The 18,190-nt window shown below is 41.2% G+C and overlaps 1 protein-coding gene across 1 annotated transcript in view; it reads left to right on the plus strand.

The window, feature by feature from the left end:
- Positions 1-17,378, plus strand: part of ADAMTSL1 (ADAMTS like 1) — a 376,924-nt gene extending 359,546 nt beyond the window's left edge. Inside the window, exons 27-29 of the mRNA XM_007098528.3 lie at positions 12,219-12,328; positions 13,088-13,308; positions 14,802-17,378. Coding sequence (XP_007098590.2) covers positions 12,219-12,328; positions 13,088-13,308; positions 14,802-14,908 — 438 coding nt within the window. The 3' untranslated portion in view covers positions 14,909-17,378. The remainder of the gene's footprint in view (positions 1-12,218; positions 12,329-13,087; positions 13,309-14,801) is intronic.
- Positions 17,379-18,190: the final 812 nt, after the last annotated feature.

Here is an 18,190-nt window from a genome sequence, read left to right on the forward strand (position 1 = left end):
GAGATGATCCTATTATTTTAACCTTCCCTTTGTTAATGTGTTGTATCACTTTGATTTTCAGATGTTGAACCACACTAATGCCCTTGGAGTAAATCCCAGTTGCTGGCGGTACATGGTCTTTTCAATGTATTCTTGAATTTGGTTTGCTAATATATTGCTGAGGATTTTGGCATCTATGTTCATCAGAGATGTTGGCCTACAATTTTCTTTTCTTGTGTCCTTTTCTGGTGTTGGTAATGCTAAGCTCATAAAATGAGTTTGAAAGTATTCCCTTCTCTTCTACTCTTAGGAAGAGTTTCAAAAGCATTGTTATTAATTCTTCTTTGAATGTCTGGTAGAATTCACCAGTGAAGCTTTTTGGTCCTGGACTTTTGTTTGTTGGGAGGTTTTGATTACTCAATGTCCCTAGTAGTAATCAGTCTGTTCCAGTTTTCCCTTTTATCAATAATCAGTCTTGGTTTTTAGAAATTTCTTTCTTCTAGGTTGTCCAATTTGTTGGAGTACTATAATAATAGTCTTATGGGGCAGGGGCACCTCAGTGACTCAGGTCATGATCCCAGGGTCATCGGATCTAGTGGAGCCTGCTTGGGATTCTCTCTCTTTCTACCCTTCTCCCCTGCTCATGCTCTTTATCTCTAAAACAAAATTTTAAGAATAATAAAAGTAGTCTATTATCCTTTATATTTTTGTGTTATCAATTGGAAAATCTCCTATTTCATTTCTGACTTTGACAAACCTCTAGCTAGAGTCACCAAAAAACAGAGGACTCGGTTTTATTTTTTCAAAGAACCAGCTTTTAGTTTCACTAACTTTTTCTATTATTTCTGTTCTGATCATTGTTATTTCCTTCTGCCTACTAACTTTGAGCTTTCTTTGTTCTTTGAGGTGTAAGTTAGGTTGAGAGTTTTGTTTCTTGAGGTTGGCATGCATTGCTATGAAATTTCCTCTTAGAACTGATTTTGCTGCATCCTTTAAGTTTTGGTATGTTGTATTTCCATTTGTCTCAAAATATTTATTCTCTTTTAATTTCTTCTTTGATGCATTGGTTGTTCAGTAGCATGTTGTTTAATCTTCACATATCTGTGAATTTTCTTATTACTATTTTCTAGTTTCATACCATTGTGGTCAGAAAAGGTGCTTTATATGATTGTAGCCTTATTAAAACTTATTTTGGCCTAATATATGTTCTATGCTGGAGAATGTTTCAGTGTACTTCAGAATAATGTATATACAGTTGCTTTTGAATGGAATGTTCTATATTTATATCTGCTAAGTCCATTTGGTATAACATGTTGTTTAAGGTCAATGTTTCATTATTGATTTTCTGTCTGGATGATCTATCCATGAGTGTGAGTATTAAAGTCCCCTACTATCATTGGTGTCTATTTCTTCCTGTACATCTGTCAATATTTGCTTTATATATTTAGGTACTCCTATGTTGGATGCATAAGTATTTACAAATGGTCTATCCTCTTGTTGGATTGACCTCTTCATTAGTAAGAGACAAAGATTGCCATTACATAGTCTTTTTTTAGGTCTATTTTGTCTGAAATAAGTATAGCTACCCATGCCTTATTTTGATATCCAGTAATATGGATTACCTTTTCCATCCCTTCACTTTAAGTGTGTGTCTTTACATCTGAAGAAATGGGCCTCATTTTTTCATCCAGTCACCCTAAGTCTTTTGATTAGAGCATTTATAATTAATTTACACTTAATATAATTATTGATAGCTATGTACTTACTGCTTTTTTGTAGTTCCTTTCTTCTTCTCTTACTCTCTTCCTTTGTGGTTTGATGACTTTCTTTAGTGATAAGCTTAGATTCCTTTATCCTTATCTTTTGTGTATTCACCGTAGGCTTTTGCTTTGTAGTTACCGTGAGGTGTACCTACAATAACTTATAACAATCTATTTTAATTGACATCAACAAATTTGATTCCATTCTAAAGCTCTCCGTTTTTACTCTGTCCCCATTTTGTTTTTGATGTGACATTTTACATCTTTTTATCTTGTGATCCCTTAACTAATTATTGCATTTAGAGTTGTTTTTACTACTTTTGTCTTTTACCCTTCATTCTAGGTTTATAAGTATTAATCATTACCATTTCTATATATTTACCTTTACCAGTGAGTTTATACTTTAGGGGCACCTGGGTGGCTAAGTCAGTTAAGAGTCCAACACTTGGTTTGGGCTCAGGTTATGATCTCTTGGTTTGTGGGATCGAGCCCTGCTATCAGCATGGAGCCTGCATGGGATTCTCTCCTTTCTCTCTGCCCCTCCCCCTGCTCACACACACTCTTAAAACAGAAAAGTGAGTTTATACTTTCATATGTTTTCTACTTACTCATTAGTAACCTTTGTATTTAGCTTAAAGCTGGCCCTTTAGCAATTTTTGTTTATATTCACTTTTTTATGTGACAAAGTCTTGTGATATTTCTTTTGCTACTGAAGATGTTGAGTTTTTTTAGCTGAAATATGATAGACATAGGATATCCTCTTTTAACATTTCTTCTAAGGCTGGTTAAGTGATTGTGAACTTCTTTGCCTGTCTGAAAAACTCTGATTCTGAATAGTAATTTTGCAAGGTAAAGTATTCTTAATTGGAAGTTTTTTTCTTTCAGCAGGCTGCAGGTAAGAAGACAATGATACAGTAAATTCAACATTTTTGCTAAAAAAAATCTGATAGTCTTAACAGGGTTCCCTTGTATGTAACAGATTGTTGGGATTTGTTTTTTCACCGATTTTAATATACCCTCCTTATCTTTAACCTTTGACATATTGTGGGTCTCTTTGGATTCATCTTCTTTGGAGTTCTCTGGGTTTCCTGGATCTGTTTCCTTCCCCAGGTTAGGGAGGTTTTCAGCCATTATTTCTTAAAAGAAGTTTTTTGTTCCTTTTTCTCTCTGACCCTTCTAGGTCCCCTATAATGCAAATGTTGGTATATTTGCTGTTGTCCTGTAAGTTCTTTAAAGTATCTTCGTAGTAATTTCTTTTTTTTTTTTTTTTTTGCTTCTGTCACTGGATGAGGTTTACTGCTTATTTTTGAGGTGACTAGTCCTTCTGCTTCATCTGTTATTGAACCCTTCCTGTATATTTGTCAGTGTAGTTACTGTGTTCTTTACACAATTAAGAATAGTGCGTGACTTCTATTTGGTACTTTCTTATATTTTCTATCTTCTCACAATGTTGACTCATCCTTATTCATCCATGCTGAATTTCTCAAAGCTTTCAGGTGATGCCAATGTTATTGGTCCAAGGACTACCCTTTAAAGAGTAGCAAGCCTTGAGGCATTACAAATTATAGTGTACTGTTTGATCTCACAATCCTGTTGATATTTGCCTATTGGTGATATTGTTGGGATGTGCTTCAAACTATGGATGTCCTCCAAGATTCCACATTCCACTCTGAATGAAAATGGCAATTGTTTCTGAGAACAAAATCCTTTTGGAATAGTTTCATGCAAATACCTGTTCCTTCATGTGCCTACTACTTTGAGTCTATGGAAACCATGCTGATTTTAGTCTAAGTAGTACTAAGACCACTTTCTCAGCTCTAACAATATGGCTTCATGTTCATAATTCAACTTCTTTTAATACAACATACATTTATGAGGCACCTGTCTTGTGTGGGGAATGTGTTCCATAAAAGCACATGTGAAGGAATGAAACTGAAAGCATCCCCAGAATGTTTGCATGAAAATTAGGTGAGAGTTAGAAATATATAAATGTCACTGGAAAACAGGTGCAAGATCATGAGAAGTCTTGTATGCTGTATGAGGAGTTTGGATTTTATTATAAATTCCACCTTGTTTGGAGGCAACTTTCTTAGGAGTATCACAGTCAGAGTTATATTTTTAAAAGATCATACATTCAGCAGTATAGTATTTAATTGGGAAGTGATAAGACTGGAGAAAGAGAAACCTAGTTGTGCTGATAGAAATGAAGGCAATGTAAATGGAGAAGAGAGTCTGTGAAAGTGTGATTTGTGTGGCTTCAGTGGTGCTTGAATATCATAGATGAGAGAGGAAGAGGAAGCTGACACTCAAAAGGACTGAACAACTAGGTAGGAATACAGAAAAGAGAGAGTGAATTAGGTAAGAAACTATTTCGAACATGGTGATATGTTTGTGAAATATCCAATTAGATATTTTATTAAGCAGTTGAATGTAGATCTGGGACTTAAAAGGTAGTATAGATGAAGAAAGGCACAGGATAGAACTTTCAAGAACACTAATCTGCAGAAATAGGAGGTGGGGGGGGGGAATAACCTAATGAATAGAAGAAGAAAGTATATTCACAGAGCATAACAAAGAAGTTTCCAGAAAGAAGAAAGGATAAGGGGTATCAAAATGGATCGGAAAGAACAAACAAGAAAAACATTAGCCAGTACCCACGGGAGCTTGACTGACAGGTCTGTGAAGGGCAGTTTCAGGGTGTCAATGGGCACTTAAGGCAGTGAGTAATTTACAGTTGTGGCCAAAGGACATCAGGGAAATGACAGACTAGGTAGCCATTCTCCCATGGAAACATCAAAAAACAATCAGAAATTGGCTGAACTAACCCTATAGGAGGAAGAGCCTACAACAACCAAGCAACACCCAAATAAAGTAAAATCACCTTCAGAAAAGTAGGAAATTTTGTGGCATTTTCACTCACCCTTCCCTGTCTATTCCCTAGTATGGCACTGTCTTGGTATAGAGGCATCAGCAGTCCATTTCCCTCCTTCAATCCATAGGGAGCATAGAAAATCCTGTCTGCAATGTTCTAACCAGTCAGGGAACTACCTAAAGGAATGGTCTCTGTCTTCTTTAACTCAGGTATCAAATGAGGAGAAAAAGGCAGCCACTAGTTGTGAAAGCTGTAAGGGGATTACAGACCTGCAGACACCTAGGGCAAGAGATTACAGATAAAGACATAAAATAGAGCATCGAGGGCCCTGAGAACTTGGGTTAATTTCCTAGAACATCTCACCCCATTAGAAAGGAGCCAGTTGTACAAAGGAATTGAGAAAGCTACATGCAGGTCTAGGCAAGACATATGCTCCAAAAAGACCTGAGCATATCCTAAGTTTTCATCACAGGCTTGATTCCTAGGCACAGAGACAGCATACAAAGACTGGAGAGATGTTTTTTCAAATGTTCCTTAAGAAGGAAAACAGGAAAATTCACAAATATTGGGAAATTAGAAAATACTGTGAGACAAGTGAAAATAGAAGATGTAAAGAATGCAGTGCTAAGAGAAAAATCTATATTTGTAAATGCTTGCATTAAAGAAAGACTTGAAGTAAACAACCTAACTTCAGGCCTTAGGGAACTAAAAGAACAAGAGCAAACTAAACCCAAAGCCAATAGAAGAAATAATAAAGACAAAAGTGGATAAATATATTTATAGTTTGTAAATAATAATGAAACCACCAGTTCTTCCAAATTTATAAGAAAAAAAAGTATTAAAATTTGAAATGAAAGTGGGAACACTGATTTTACATTAATAAAAAAGATTATATCAATACTATCAACAATTGTACACCAACAGATTGGATGACCTCCATGTAAGAATTTCCTAGAAACACACAACCCACCAAGACCAAATCATGAAGAAATAAAAATTTGCATATACCTATAACTAATAAAGAGATTCAATCAGTAATCAAAAACCTCACACCAAAGAAGAGCCCTGGACCAGATGCCCTCACTGGTAAATTCTACCTACATTTATTCTTCCTAAAAATTGAAAGGGAGGGAACACTAACACTCCATAACTCATAATATGAGGCCAGGATTGCCCTGATACCAAAGCCAGGGGAAGACAAGAAAACTAAAGACCAATATCCCGTTTATTTTTTTTTTTAATTTTTAACGTTTGTTTATTTTTGAGAGACAGAGTGAAAGTGGGGGAGAGGCAGAGAGAGAGAGAGAGGAAGACAGAGAACTTGAAGCAGGCTCTGAGCTTTCAGCACAGAGCCCAATATGCAGCTCAAACCCACCACACGTGAGATCCTTACCTGAGCCAAAGTCAGACGCTTAACCAACTGAGCCACCAAGGCACCCCTCCCTTTTAATTATTAATGCAGAAATTCACTGCTGTGAAAAGATACTTTTTTTTAAATATATTAAGACTTCTTTTGTGGCCTAACATGGAAAAAAAATGTGTATTCGACTATGGTTGGGTAGAGTGTCCCATATAGGTCTCTTAAGGACAACTGGACTACAGTCTTGTTAAATTTTTTTATCTGTTGTTTACTTGTCCTATCCATTATTGAAAGTGGGGTATTTCAAGTGTCCAATCATTATTGTAGAACTATCTATCTCTTCAGTTTGATTCGTGCATTTTGGAGGTTTGATGGTTATGCATATATGTTAATTGTTGTTAGAACTTCTTGGCCTTTAATCAATATATAATTTCCTTCTTTGTCTCTTGCAACAGTTTTGACCTAAAATGTGTTTTGTCTGATATTAGGATATCCATCACAGTGCTCTTTTGGTTACTCATTTTGCATGAAATATCTTTTTCCATCCATCTTTTACATTCAAAGTCTCTTGTAGATAGCTTAGAATTTGATTATTTTTTAAACCTATCAGGCAAATATCTGTGACTTTTGACTGGGGAGCTTTTTTCCATTTAAATAAGCTCTGATAGGGCAAGTAGCTCAGTAAGTTGAGCAACTGACTCTTGATTTTGGCTCAGATCATGATCTCAGTTTGTGAGGTCAAGCCTTGCATTGGACTCCTTGCTGACAGCACGCAGACTGCTTGGGATTTTTCTCTCTCTGCCCCTTCCCTGCTTGCACTCTCTAAAATAAAATTTAAAAAATAAAAATAAGGTAATCCCTGAGAAGGAAGGACTAACTTTTGCCACTGTTTTTGGTATGTCTTCTGGCTTCCTCCACACCTCATTCCCTCCATTACTGCAGAATCCTCAACAAAATACTAGCAAATGAAATTTAGCAGCCTATTAAAAGAATTACATGCCTTCAGGTAGGACTTATTCTTGTAATGTAAGGAATGTTCAACATATGATAATTAACCACTATAATATATCACATTCACCGAATTAAAGGAAAAAACACATCTCAATTGTTGAAGAAAAAGCATTTGAAGAAACTCAAAATCCTTTTGTGATAAAAACTCAACAAACTAGTAATAGAAACTAACTCAAAATAAAAAAAGACCATATATGAAAAGTCCACAGCTAAAAAAAAAAAAAAAAAAAACACCACAGTTATAACTATTCTCCTAAAGTGAGGAACAAGATGAGAATGCAATGCTCACCACTCCCATTCAACATAGTATTGGAAGTTCAGAGCAACTAGGCAAGGAAAAGAAAGAAAAGCCACCCAAGTTGGAAAGGAAGAAGTCAAATAACCTCTGGCTCATAGATGACATGATCTCATATGTAAAAATCCTAAAAATCCCAATAACACCAGAATATGTCTCTTAGAGAATATGTTGCAAGATATAAAATCAATAGAAATCAGTTCATATCTATAAATGAATTATGAACAATCTGAAAAGGAAATTAAGAAAGTTATTCCACTTACAAAAACACTTACAAATTTAACCAAGGAGGTGAAAAACATGTACACTGAAAACTACAAAACATTACTAAAAGAAATTAAAGAAGACAGAAAACTTAAGATGTCAGTACTGCTCAAATTGATCTAGAGATTCAAAATCCCGATGGCTTCTTTGCAGAAATAAGAAAATCCATTCTAAAATTCAAATGGAATGTCAAAAGCTCTTGAATAGCTAAAAAAAATCTTAAAGAACAAAGTTGGAGACTTTACACTTCCTGGTATCAAAACTTACTACAAAGCTACAGTAATCAAAACAATGGTAGTTCTCGCACATAGACCAATGCAATAGGATAGAGAACCCAGAAATAAACTTTTGTATATATAATCAGATTAAGTGTGCCAAGATCATTCAATGAGGAAAGAACAGTCTTTTCAATAAATGGTGCTGGGTAGCTGGATAACCATATGCAGAGAATGAAGCTGGATCCTTATTTTAACCATATACAAAAATTAACTGAAAATGACTGAAATAAGCTCTTAGAAGAAAATATAGGGAAGAAGCTTCATAATATTGGATTGGCAATCATTTTTTCACTAGGACACTAAAAGTACAGTTAAATGAAAAATTACATAAAAGCTTTTCTTCATCAAAGGACACTACCAACAGTGGAAAGGCAACCCCCAGATTGGAAGAAATTATTTGCAAATCATATATCTGATAAAGGATTAATATCCAAAATACAGAGAACTACAACTCAACAACACAACAGAAAGCCTAGACTAGACATTTCTCCAAAGATATACAAATGGACAGTACACACAGGAAAAGATGTTTGACATCACTAACAATTAGGGAAATGCAAATTAAAACCACAATGAGATACCATGTCACATCCACTAGGATAGCGATTATTTTTTTAAATAAAATTAACACATGTTGGTGGAGAAATTGGAACCCTTGTGCACTGTTGATGGGAATGTAAAATGGCACAGCTACTATGGAAAACAGTATGGCAGTTTCTCAAAGTATTGGACATAGAATTACCATATGATCCAACAATTCCACTTGTGGACTAATGTTCATAGTAGCATCACAGTGGTCAAAAGGTGCACACAACTGACATGTCCATTGATGGATGGATGGATAAACAAAATGTAGTGAGTACTTGCAATGGAATATTATTCAGCCTTCCAAAGGAATGAAATTCTATACATGCTACAATATAAATGAACCTTGAAAACGTTAACTGAAATAAGCTAAGCACACGGTAATTACAGGCCAATATCCCTGCTGCACATAGATGCAAAAACTCTCAACAAGATTTTCACTAGCCAGATTCAATAATATATTAAAAGAATCATACACCATGAGCAAATGGAATTTACCCAAGGGCTGCAAAGATGATTCAACATCCACAAAATGATCAGTGTGATACACCACATTAACAAAATGAAGGATAAAAATCATACCTCAATAGATGTAGAAAAAGCATCTGACAAAATTCAGTATCCAATCATGATAAAAACTCTTAAAAGTGGGTATAGAGGGAATGTACCTCAGCATAGTAAAGGCCATAGATGACAAGTCCACAGCTAACATCATACTCAATGGTAAAAAGCTGAAAGCCTTTCTTCTAAGATCAGAAACAGGAGAAGGATTCCCACTCTCCCCATCTTTATTTAACATAGTGTCAGAAGTCCTAGCTAGAACAAGTAGATAATAAAAGTGTCCAAATTAAAAGGAAATAAAACTGTCATGTTTTGCAGATGACATGCTATTATTATGAATAGAAAGCCCTAAAGACTCTATAAAAAGAAACTGTTACAATAAACAAATTCAGTAAGTTGCAGGATACAAAATCAATATGCAAAAACTAGCACCAAACTATCAGAAAGAGAAATGAAGAAAACAATCCCACATATAATTGCATCAAAATGAAAAATATACCTAGGACTAAATTTAACCAAGGAGGTGATGCAAGAATTATATATTGAAAACTAGGAGACATTTATGAAGGAAATTGAAGACACAAATGGAAATACAGCCTGTGCTCATGGATTGGAAGAATCAATATTGATAAAACATCCATATTGCCCAAAGCAATATACAGATTAAATACAATCCCAATCAAAATTCCAATGTCATTTTTCACAAAAATTGAACAATCCTAAAATTTGTATGAAACAAAAAATATATAGCCAAGAAATCTTGAGAAAGAACAAAGCTGGAGACCTCATGCTCCCTAATTTCAAACTATATTAAAAAGCTATAGTAATCAAAACCATACGGTATTGGCATAAAAACAGACATCAATCAATAGAACAAAATAGAGACCCAGAATTAAACTCATGTATGCATGGTCAACTAATTTACTACAAGGGAGCCAAGAATATACCATGAGGAAAGGACAGTCCCTTTAATAAATGAGGGACTGGACAGTCACATACAAAAGAATGAAAATTAACCACTGTCTTACACCTTACGCAAAAATTAATTCAAAATGGTCTAGGGGCACCTGGGTGGCTCCATGGGTTAAGCATCTGACTCTCGATTTCAGCTCAGGTCACAATCTCAGGGTCTTGAAATTGAGCCCCGTGTCAGAATCTCTGTGCTGGGCATTAAGCCTGCTAAAGATTTTCTCTCTCTCTGCCCCTGCCCCACTTGTGTTCACCCATGTGCTCTGTCTCAAAAAAAAAAAAAAAAAAAAAAAAAAATGGACTAAAGACTTGAACATAAGACCTGAAACCATAAAACTCTCATCATAAAACATAGGCAGCAAGGTCCTTTGACATAGATTTAAAACCAAAAAAAAAAAAAAAAAATACTGGCAATACCTGACACCAAAAGCAAAGACTACAAAAGCAAAAATAATTAGAACTACATCATACTAAAAAGCATCTGCACAACGAAGGAAACCATCAACAGAATGAAAAGGCAAGCTATGGGATGGGAAAAAACATTTGCTAATCATACATCTAATAATGGGCCACTGTCCAAAATATATAAAGAACTCATGAAACTCAATAGCAAAAAAAAACAAAAACAAAAAAAAATCCAATTTTTAAAATGGGCAGAAGATTTGAATAGACATTTTCCCCAAGAAGACATAGATGGCAAGCAGGTACATGCTTGGTATCTTAGTATATAATCACCAGTTATCAGGAAAATGCCAGTCAGACCACCACAAGATATTACCCCACACCTGTCAATATGACTATTATCAAAAAGATAACAATTGTTGGCAAGGATATGGAGAAAAGATAACCCTTGTGCACTGTTGGTGGAAATATGAATTGGTGCAGCCACTATGGAAAACAGTAGGGATGTTCCTCAAAAAACTGAAAACAGAACCACCATGTGAACCAGCAATTCCACTTCTGGGTAGAATTTATCCAAAGAAAATGAAAATACTCAAAAAGACATATGTAACCCCATATTTATTCCATTATTTATAAATAAGATATTCAAGCAATCTAAGGGGCCATCAATGGTGAATGGATAAAGAAATTGTGATATATAGATATAGATATAGATATGTAATATATGTATACAATATGTACATAATATATATAATGTATATAAGTATTATACATATATATACATGTATACACATATACATATTATATACATTATACATACATATTATACACATACATATATATGTGCTATATATGTATGTATAATGGAATATTATTCAGCCATTAGAAGGAAATCTTGCCATTTGTGACAACATGAATGGACCTTGAGAGCATTACGCTAAATGAAAGAAAACAAATACCCCGTAATCTCTCCTGTATGTGGAATCTAATACAAATGTGCACATGCACACACACACACAGACACACACACACAGAATAGATTGGTAGGAGTTGCCAGAGGCAGGAAAATAAAAGGTAAGAGAAATGGGTGAAGGGGTCCAAAGAGAAAAAATAAGATTTTTTTTTAAAGATTTTTACTTATAATTTTGAAGGTTAACAGCTCCCCGGTGGACACTTGAAGTCTAAAGATCCCCAAGAGATTTCTTTCAAAAGTGACCTCCACGAGATGTCTATCGCCTTACTTTACTCAAATAGAAAATTTTGGCTAAGGATCTGCTGCTCTGGTATGGGGTATTTACTGTGATAGTCTGGCTCCATCAACTCTGGGAAAAGTTTAACAATCTCTCTGAGCACATAGCAGGAGAACGCGCAGAGAGTGTGCATACCTAAGTCCACTCCTGTTCATCTGCGCTGGGTTTGACCTGGAAAAAATGAAGCCAAAGAAAGGAAAGAAATGATGGACTAGTTAACTTGGATGAATTTAGCAAGAAAACAAACCAAGTTACCCTTTGGACTGAAGGGGTGCTTAAAAGTCTTCTGCTCTAAAGCTTACCACACCACACTCTTAGTATATTATGCCAAGAAACCTTTTTATATGGTTAATCTGGGAGGGAGCTGACATTCTCCGACTGGCTCTACACTACCATTAGCCATTTGCTAACAGAAGGCTCATAGACCACAGGAAAGCTAACTATTCCACTATGGCACAAAGAAGAAAATATGCCAATGTTTTTTAGTTGATATACAAAGAGGAGCAAGATGAATGATCTGAAGGCCCCAAACAAAATGCTGCAGAAGGGTTCTGTGTTCCATGCAGCCTGAGCATCGCAGCCTCTCCCTTGACTTGGCTAACATTATAATGCCTCCTTTATCTGCTTCCCAGTGCAATGGGCCTTGCATCGGGCCTCACCTAGCCGTGCAACACAGACAAGTGTTCTGCCAGACACGGGATGGCATCACCTTACCATCAGAGCAGTGCAGCGCCCTTCCAAGGTAAGAGAAAGCCGTGGACCTCCTTTCCCCAGCCCCTGGGTCAACAGCATGGAAAGACAGCGTTAAGTGAGTGTTTCTCCTCTAACATCCCCTTTCCCCCTCCATTCTCCCCAGGCCATTGTTCTCCCTAGAGATAGATGTGCTGAATGTGCCAGGGTGGGTGGGCTCTCCTCTTTTGCAGACAAAGAGTGCAGAAGGTGCTATTCCTTTGAGGGTGGCCTGATATCGCATGAGATCTGCACCTAGCCCTAGGGTGCGCAGGAAGTTAGGGCTACGAAGTGACCTCCAGATCTCAAGGGCTCCAGCAGCCCCTCACTCTTGTTGGCCTTCCTATAAAACTGATGCCGAATGAGGGCTCTTATCCCTGAGTCTCAACCTGTCATTCCCATCCAGTCCCCATGCCCTGTCATGCATTCCTGTGGCTGTCCCCTTGGGGTGAGGGCTCACCATCCCCGCCCAAGGCCCCAGCCCCAGGCTCTGCCTCTGCCAGCCCCCATCCTGGACAGAGTTTATTCCTGGGTCATACAGCAATACAGACTGTGTACCCACGAGGACGCAGAGGGCCAATCAGAGCAATTGTCCTTCCGAGATCTTACAACTCCTCACTGACGGAGCAGAGACCAGAACCCAGGTCTGGTGGCAATAGAAGTGCTTGAGCAGCTGCCCAACATTCTTAGGTTTGCGACAATGTCTTCACATCTGTTCCCCACTCCCGTGCCCACAGAGGCAGACCCTAACCCCGCCACCCTCGTCCTGCAGGCCCGTGAGCACCCAGAACTGCTGGTCAGAAGCCTGCAGCGTACACTGGAGGGTCAGCCTGTGGACCCTGTGCACGGCGACCTGCGGCAACTATGGCTTCCAGTCCCGGCGTGTGGAGTGTGTGCACGCCCGCACCAACAAGGCAGTGCCTGAACACCTGTGCTCCTGGGGCCCCCGGCCGGCCAACTGGCAGCGCTGCAACATCACCCCATGTGAAAACAGTATGTTCCAACCCCAAAGAGTCTTCTGCCAATTCCCCACGGGGCATCGGGGGCAGAGGGCAGTCCCCAGGACTGAACCTGAGCGTAGGGCATTGGACCAGGTTTCCCAAGGATTGTGAGCTGGGGCCAGAGTTGGGTATGTTCACAGGGGTGCACGCAAGCGAGCAAAGATGTGTATATGCATGTCCAGGCCACGAAAGATGGCTGAGTGTGCCCCCAAGGGCTCGATCTTGGCCCCGGGCAAAGCCAGGTACTATTGGCCAAATGCTAAACGAAGTCAGCCTCCAGCTCACCCGCAGTAGTTTGGCTGGTACCCAGGGGACGACAACCAGTGCCTCCTGGGGGCCGGGCTACTAGACAGAAAGCACCGTTTGCACTAGAAGAGCACACAGAGTGCCTCCTGCCCAGCTGGCCTTGCGCCCATCATGGCTCTGCTTCTCACAGAACAACGACCGGCTGCCCTCCCTCCTTCCCAACCCATGGGCACCCACCGGAACTGTGCAGGAGCCCATGCCCTTGAGATCTACTCTTTCACTCCCTCCTCCCTCAAGTCTGGATCCTCCTCTGCCCAACACCGGCATTTGTATCCCAGTTGGATATTTTTTCTTCCTCTGGACCCAAAACAAACTGGAGGTCCTTCCCCACAGGAAAGAAGACAAAGTATGAGACAAAGAATACAAAGTTTTTAAAAGTTGCCATGCAGTTTTCCCCTAAACGGGGCCTCTCTGAGCATGAGATTTCCAACGCTGAGGCAGATGTCCTGTAGGCAAATTGTCCCACTGCTTATACACTGGGGAGGGATGATCTTTGTTCTCTGTGTGGTGCTGACCCATCTTTATGTCAAGAGCTCACCACAGCACTAATGTTCAAAGTATTTCAGACTTCCTATGTTGGTCACAGAAGTCCACAGCCCAAATCAGCACCAATAGCTAAGGACCATCTCGTTTGTGCCAATACTGAACTAGAGGCCACAGTGCTCGGGCAAGACATGGTCAGGGGAAGGAGTAGAGAGGCATGGGTGGACAGTGTTAAGAAACTTTCACGGAGGAAAGAAGGCTCACATTCCAGGGGATGAGGCCATCAACCAGGGCCTCACTTGCACACCCCATCAGAGTGGTGCAGCATTGAGTCCTTCTGGGAACCAGCTCGAGGAGAGCCACTTAAATACCACAGGGAAAGGCCAGCTTGCCTTAGAAGGTCAGGCGGTCCCTAGGAGAGGGAGATGAACAACGCCCTCCGGAAGGAAGCGTGCCATCAGAAAGGCAGTAGAACAGGCCGAGGGTTGGGCCGTGTCAGCCAGCCAACAACGGCAGCCTGTTGGCAGGCTGGGAGGCAGGTGGCTGAGTGCCACCAGAGCAAGGCCAGCCCAGAGATGCTGGACAGCAGGGGCCCTTCCAGCATGGGAGTCCAGTGCCCAAGGCAGACCCCAGGAAGCACCCAGTGGCCACAGCCTTTAGCTCCATTTCACATCTTTCTTTTGTCCCCTTTCCCAGTGGAGTGCAGAGATACTACCAGGTACTGCGAGAAGGTCAAACAGCTAAAACTCTGCCAACTCAGCCAGTTCAAATCTCGCTGCTGTGGGACTTGCGGCAAAGCGTGAAGACAGGGCCCAGGGAAGAACTCTACCCTGGCCACACAGAGGACTCCCGCCACCACCTTGGACAGAACTTAAGCTCTCTTCGTTTATTTATTTATTTTCCTCTCCCCACCCCCGCCCCACACACCCTCGTCCAACCTCCTCCCCCACCCCAGACATGAGGACCTCGGCATGTCCTCTCTCTCGGTTCACTGGAGAACAGAATGTGGGGGAAAGACAAGGAAAGGGGTCTACAGAAGGTTGCAGAGCAGACGCCTCGCCTTCCCAAACCCAGGTCCCGAAAAGGCGGAGGAAGAGGCAGGCGTGGCTCCTGGGGACAGCAGGGAGGCAGAGCCAGTAGCAGACGAGAGATGGGAGGGTAGGCCACAGAGCGTTTGCAAAGCATTGGTACAGACTCCAGACAACCAGCTGTGTCTTTCCTGGCAGCACACCGTCCACACGGGAGTGTGCTTCTGCTTTGTGTCCTCCTCTGCCTCAGCCTTGGGAAGAGCAGGCAGGAAGGGGAGGACACCATGGGAAGGCAGAACCCAGGCCAGAACTCAGCTCTTCTGCCGGGGAGCATCGAGAACTCCAAGCACAGATACAGAGCAGTAAGGCGGAGACCATCCAAGTAGGCCCGAAGCACACTTGATGCAGAAAACCACGTGGGGGCTGGGGCGGGGAGGAGACAGAAGCAAAAAGAAACCTGTGCATGGTCCTCGGTGGGGAAGTGCAGGTAGATGGGGAGGAGTGAGGAGGCTCGGGGAAGGGGCCTTCTGGATTTTGCTGCCCTCGCAGAGGGCACACTGCCTGCTAGGAGACCTGCCCTCCCTGAGGTGCAGGGGACTCCCCACTCCCCACACTGTCTCGGACTTCTGCCTGTACCCCCCTAGCAAAGCCAGTGAGACATCAAGATCTACTTGCTCAGTCGGGCGGCCCCTCTCATCTCTCTCTACATCAAGAGTCCCCCACTCCCCAACCCCAGCCCAGAACGATACTGCTGATGTGGGTCAAGGGCATTCTGAGCAAGAATAGGCTGGGGTTTCTGCCTGTATGGCCTTTGCTGCCCCACTTAAGGGCCAGGGGTGGGGTTCAATTTGCCAGATGGTATCCATCGGGTCACAGTAGCCGCTTCCAGAACGGGCCGGGGCCCGTTCAGGGTGGGACAGTGGGCTTGTGCGGGCCCACTGTAAAAGCGGTGCTCCTATTTATACAGCAGCTTGGGGCAGGGTGATGGGGTGCGGTGGCAAAGCCATAGGATAACTAAAGCTCGCAAGAGGGTCCTCAAAGGCTTTTCAACCTGTTCCCTACACACACTGAAGTACTATGAACCTTATAGCAATTAATATCCACCCAGTTTTGGTAATCCAGTCAGCAAGGCAGCACACACACTTGCAGTAATGCGGGTCAGCTAGAGTAACATGGCTGCAGCAAAGTCTAGGGGCAAACCTGAAATCCTGGGACCATTTGGCAAATTGTTCTTTCAGCAAAGGGGTTTGGGTGAGTGGTTTTGGCCACCTCCCCCTTGAGTGGAGACCGTTGAATAGCCAGGGCAGCGTGGCCACACTCACTCACCCCTCAGACAGCCTGCTCCCCCCTCACATACAGACTCGCAAAATGCCACCCAGCCCCGGGCCACCACCAATACCAGGGCTGTGTTTTCCAGCCCACCTGGAAGTCAAAGACGGGGGGAAGACGGTATTAACCTGTGTCCTCCCCAGGTGAGCTATGGACAATTAAGGTGGGTCTCTTTCTTCCTCACCACAATGGGCTCTAAGAAGTCATGTTACTAAAAATCAGCGTAATGTTTATTTAAAATAAAAGAGAATGTTTTCTATGTCTGTATATCTTTTGTGAATATTTATTAGGATTTCTTGTATAAAAACGTGCAATATTAATAATTGTACATTGTCATTCAGAAAACAAAGTATTTGGGGGACTTTTTTATTAACTTCCTGCAGTTGTGTTCCTGTAAACTCTGGTAACTATTGTATTGTTCCTATTTTTAATAGAGGCTGATGTTTAACTCTGGATCCATTCACTGTGTACAGAACACATTGTAAAGCTAACGTGGGATGACAGGGCAAGAAGAGGGGACTTGTTTGTGACACAATAGTTATGCATGGAATGGAGAATACAAATTCCATACTGCTACTAATGTGGTTGGTTATTTGTAGTTCAATAGCTGTTGAGAACCAGTGGCCAATATTTACATTTTCTAAATAGCCAGTGTCCTCCAGCTCCGCCTCGTGTCAGGTTGGAGCCGTTGGAGGGGGCCTCAGAGCCAGCTCGGAGGACCTAGGTTTGGGGTGGGAAGCAGCGTGCTCCTTGCATGAGATGAATGTACATTTCCTGTTTGTTCTGTGAATTGTGACTCAGCAGCAACACAAGATGATTAGAGCTGCTGAATAATATGGAAGGAGGCACTTTCCTCCTCTAAAACACAAAACTGTATTTATATTTTTTGTACAGATAATACAGCTTATTTATTTAACTCTTGTCGTCCGAGTCTCTGTTAAGCTCAGCCTTCCGGTCTCGTTCTGTACAGGGGTTGAGGGTGGTTCCCAGCCACTTACGTGTGTTTGGCCGCCACGGAAGAATGGTGGTTTTGAGCTCTGCATGGGAAGCTGGGAGCCCATGCCTGCAGGGCCAGCTCTGTAAGTGAACCCAAAGGAGCTATGTTTGTGGATGTGCACATATTCAGGTTTAGGACTACCCTTGACAATCATCTCATTTATGGCCCTGGGTAGTGGGAACATGGAAGCCACAGTGCCTTCAGAAAGACAGATACATGGGCATCTCGTGGGTGGGGGGTAGATGCAGATTTGGCTGCAGGAGGAGTCTGCCGGTCAGGCTCCCGCCAACAGGGGCGTGCACAGTATAAAGTAGCTGTGTGCTGAAATTCTGGATGGACACCATTAGTAGGAGCTAACACTTACAGATCGTTACTACATTTTCATCCTCACATGAGCCCTATGATTATCTGTATATGGGTAGACAGAGGCCCAGAAAGCCCAAGGTCAACCAGCTGGTGGAACAGGGATCAAACTCCTATAAGTCTGGCTTTTTAGCCACAGCCTTTTCCTTACCCACTATGCCATCTCCAGCTTCTCTGTGAAAGAGCGGACCATGCATGGCCACCATCGTGGGTGCCATCTTTCCCTACTGCTTGGAGGCTGGTAGATGACAATGGGACATTTTACTGGAGTTGTCACTTTCTCATCCCCTAAAATTAATTCTTCTGGCATTCTATGGCCCCTAGCTCCCTATTTTTAAAGCATTTTAATAGAAATAAAGCTACTATGG

This window comes from Panthera tigris, chromosome D4 (genome assembly GCF_018350195.1).
Source record: "Panthera tigris isolate Pti1 chromosome D4, P.tigris_Pti1_mat1.1, whole genome shotgun sequence".
NCBI classification, from domain to species: Eukaryota; Metazoa; Chordata; class Mammalia; order Carnivora; family Felidae; genus Panthera; species Panthera tigris.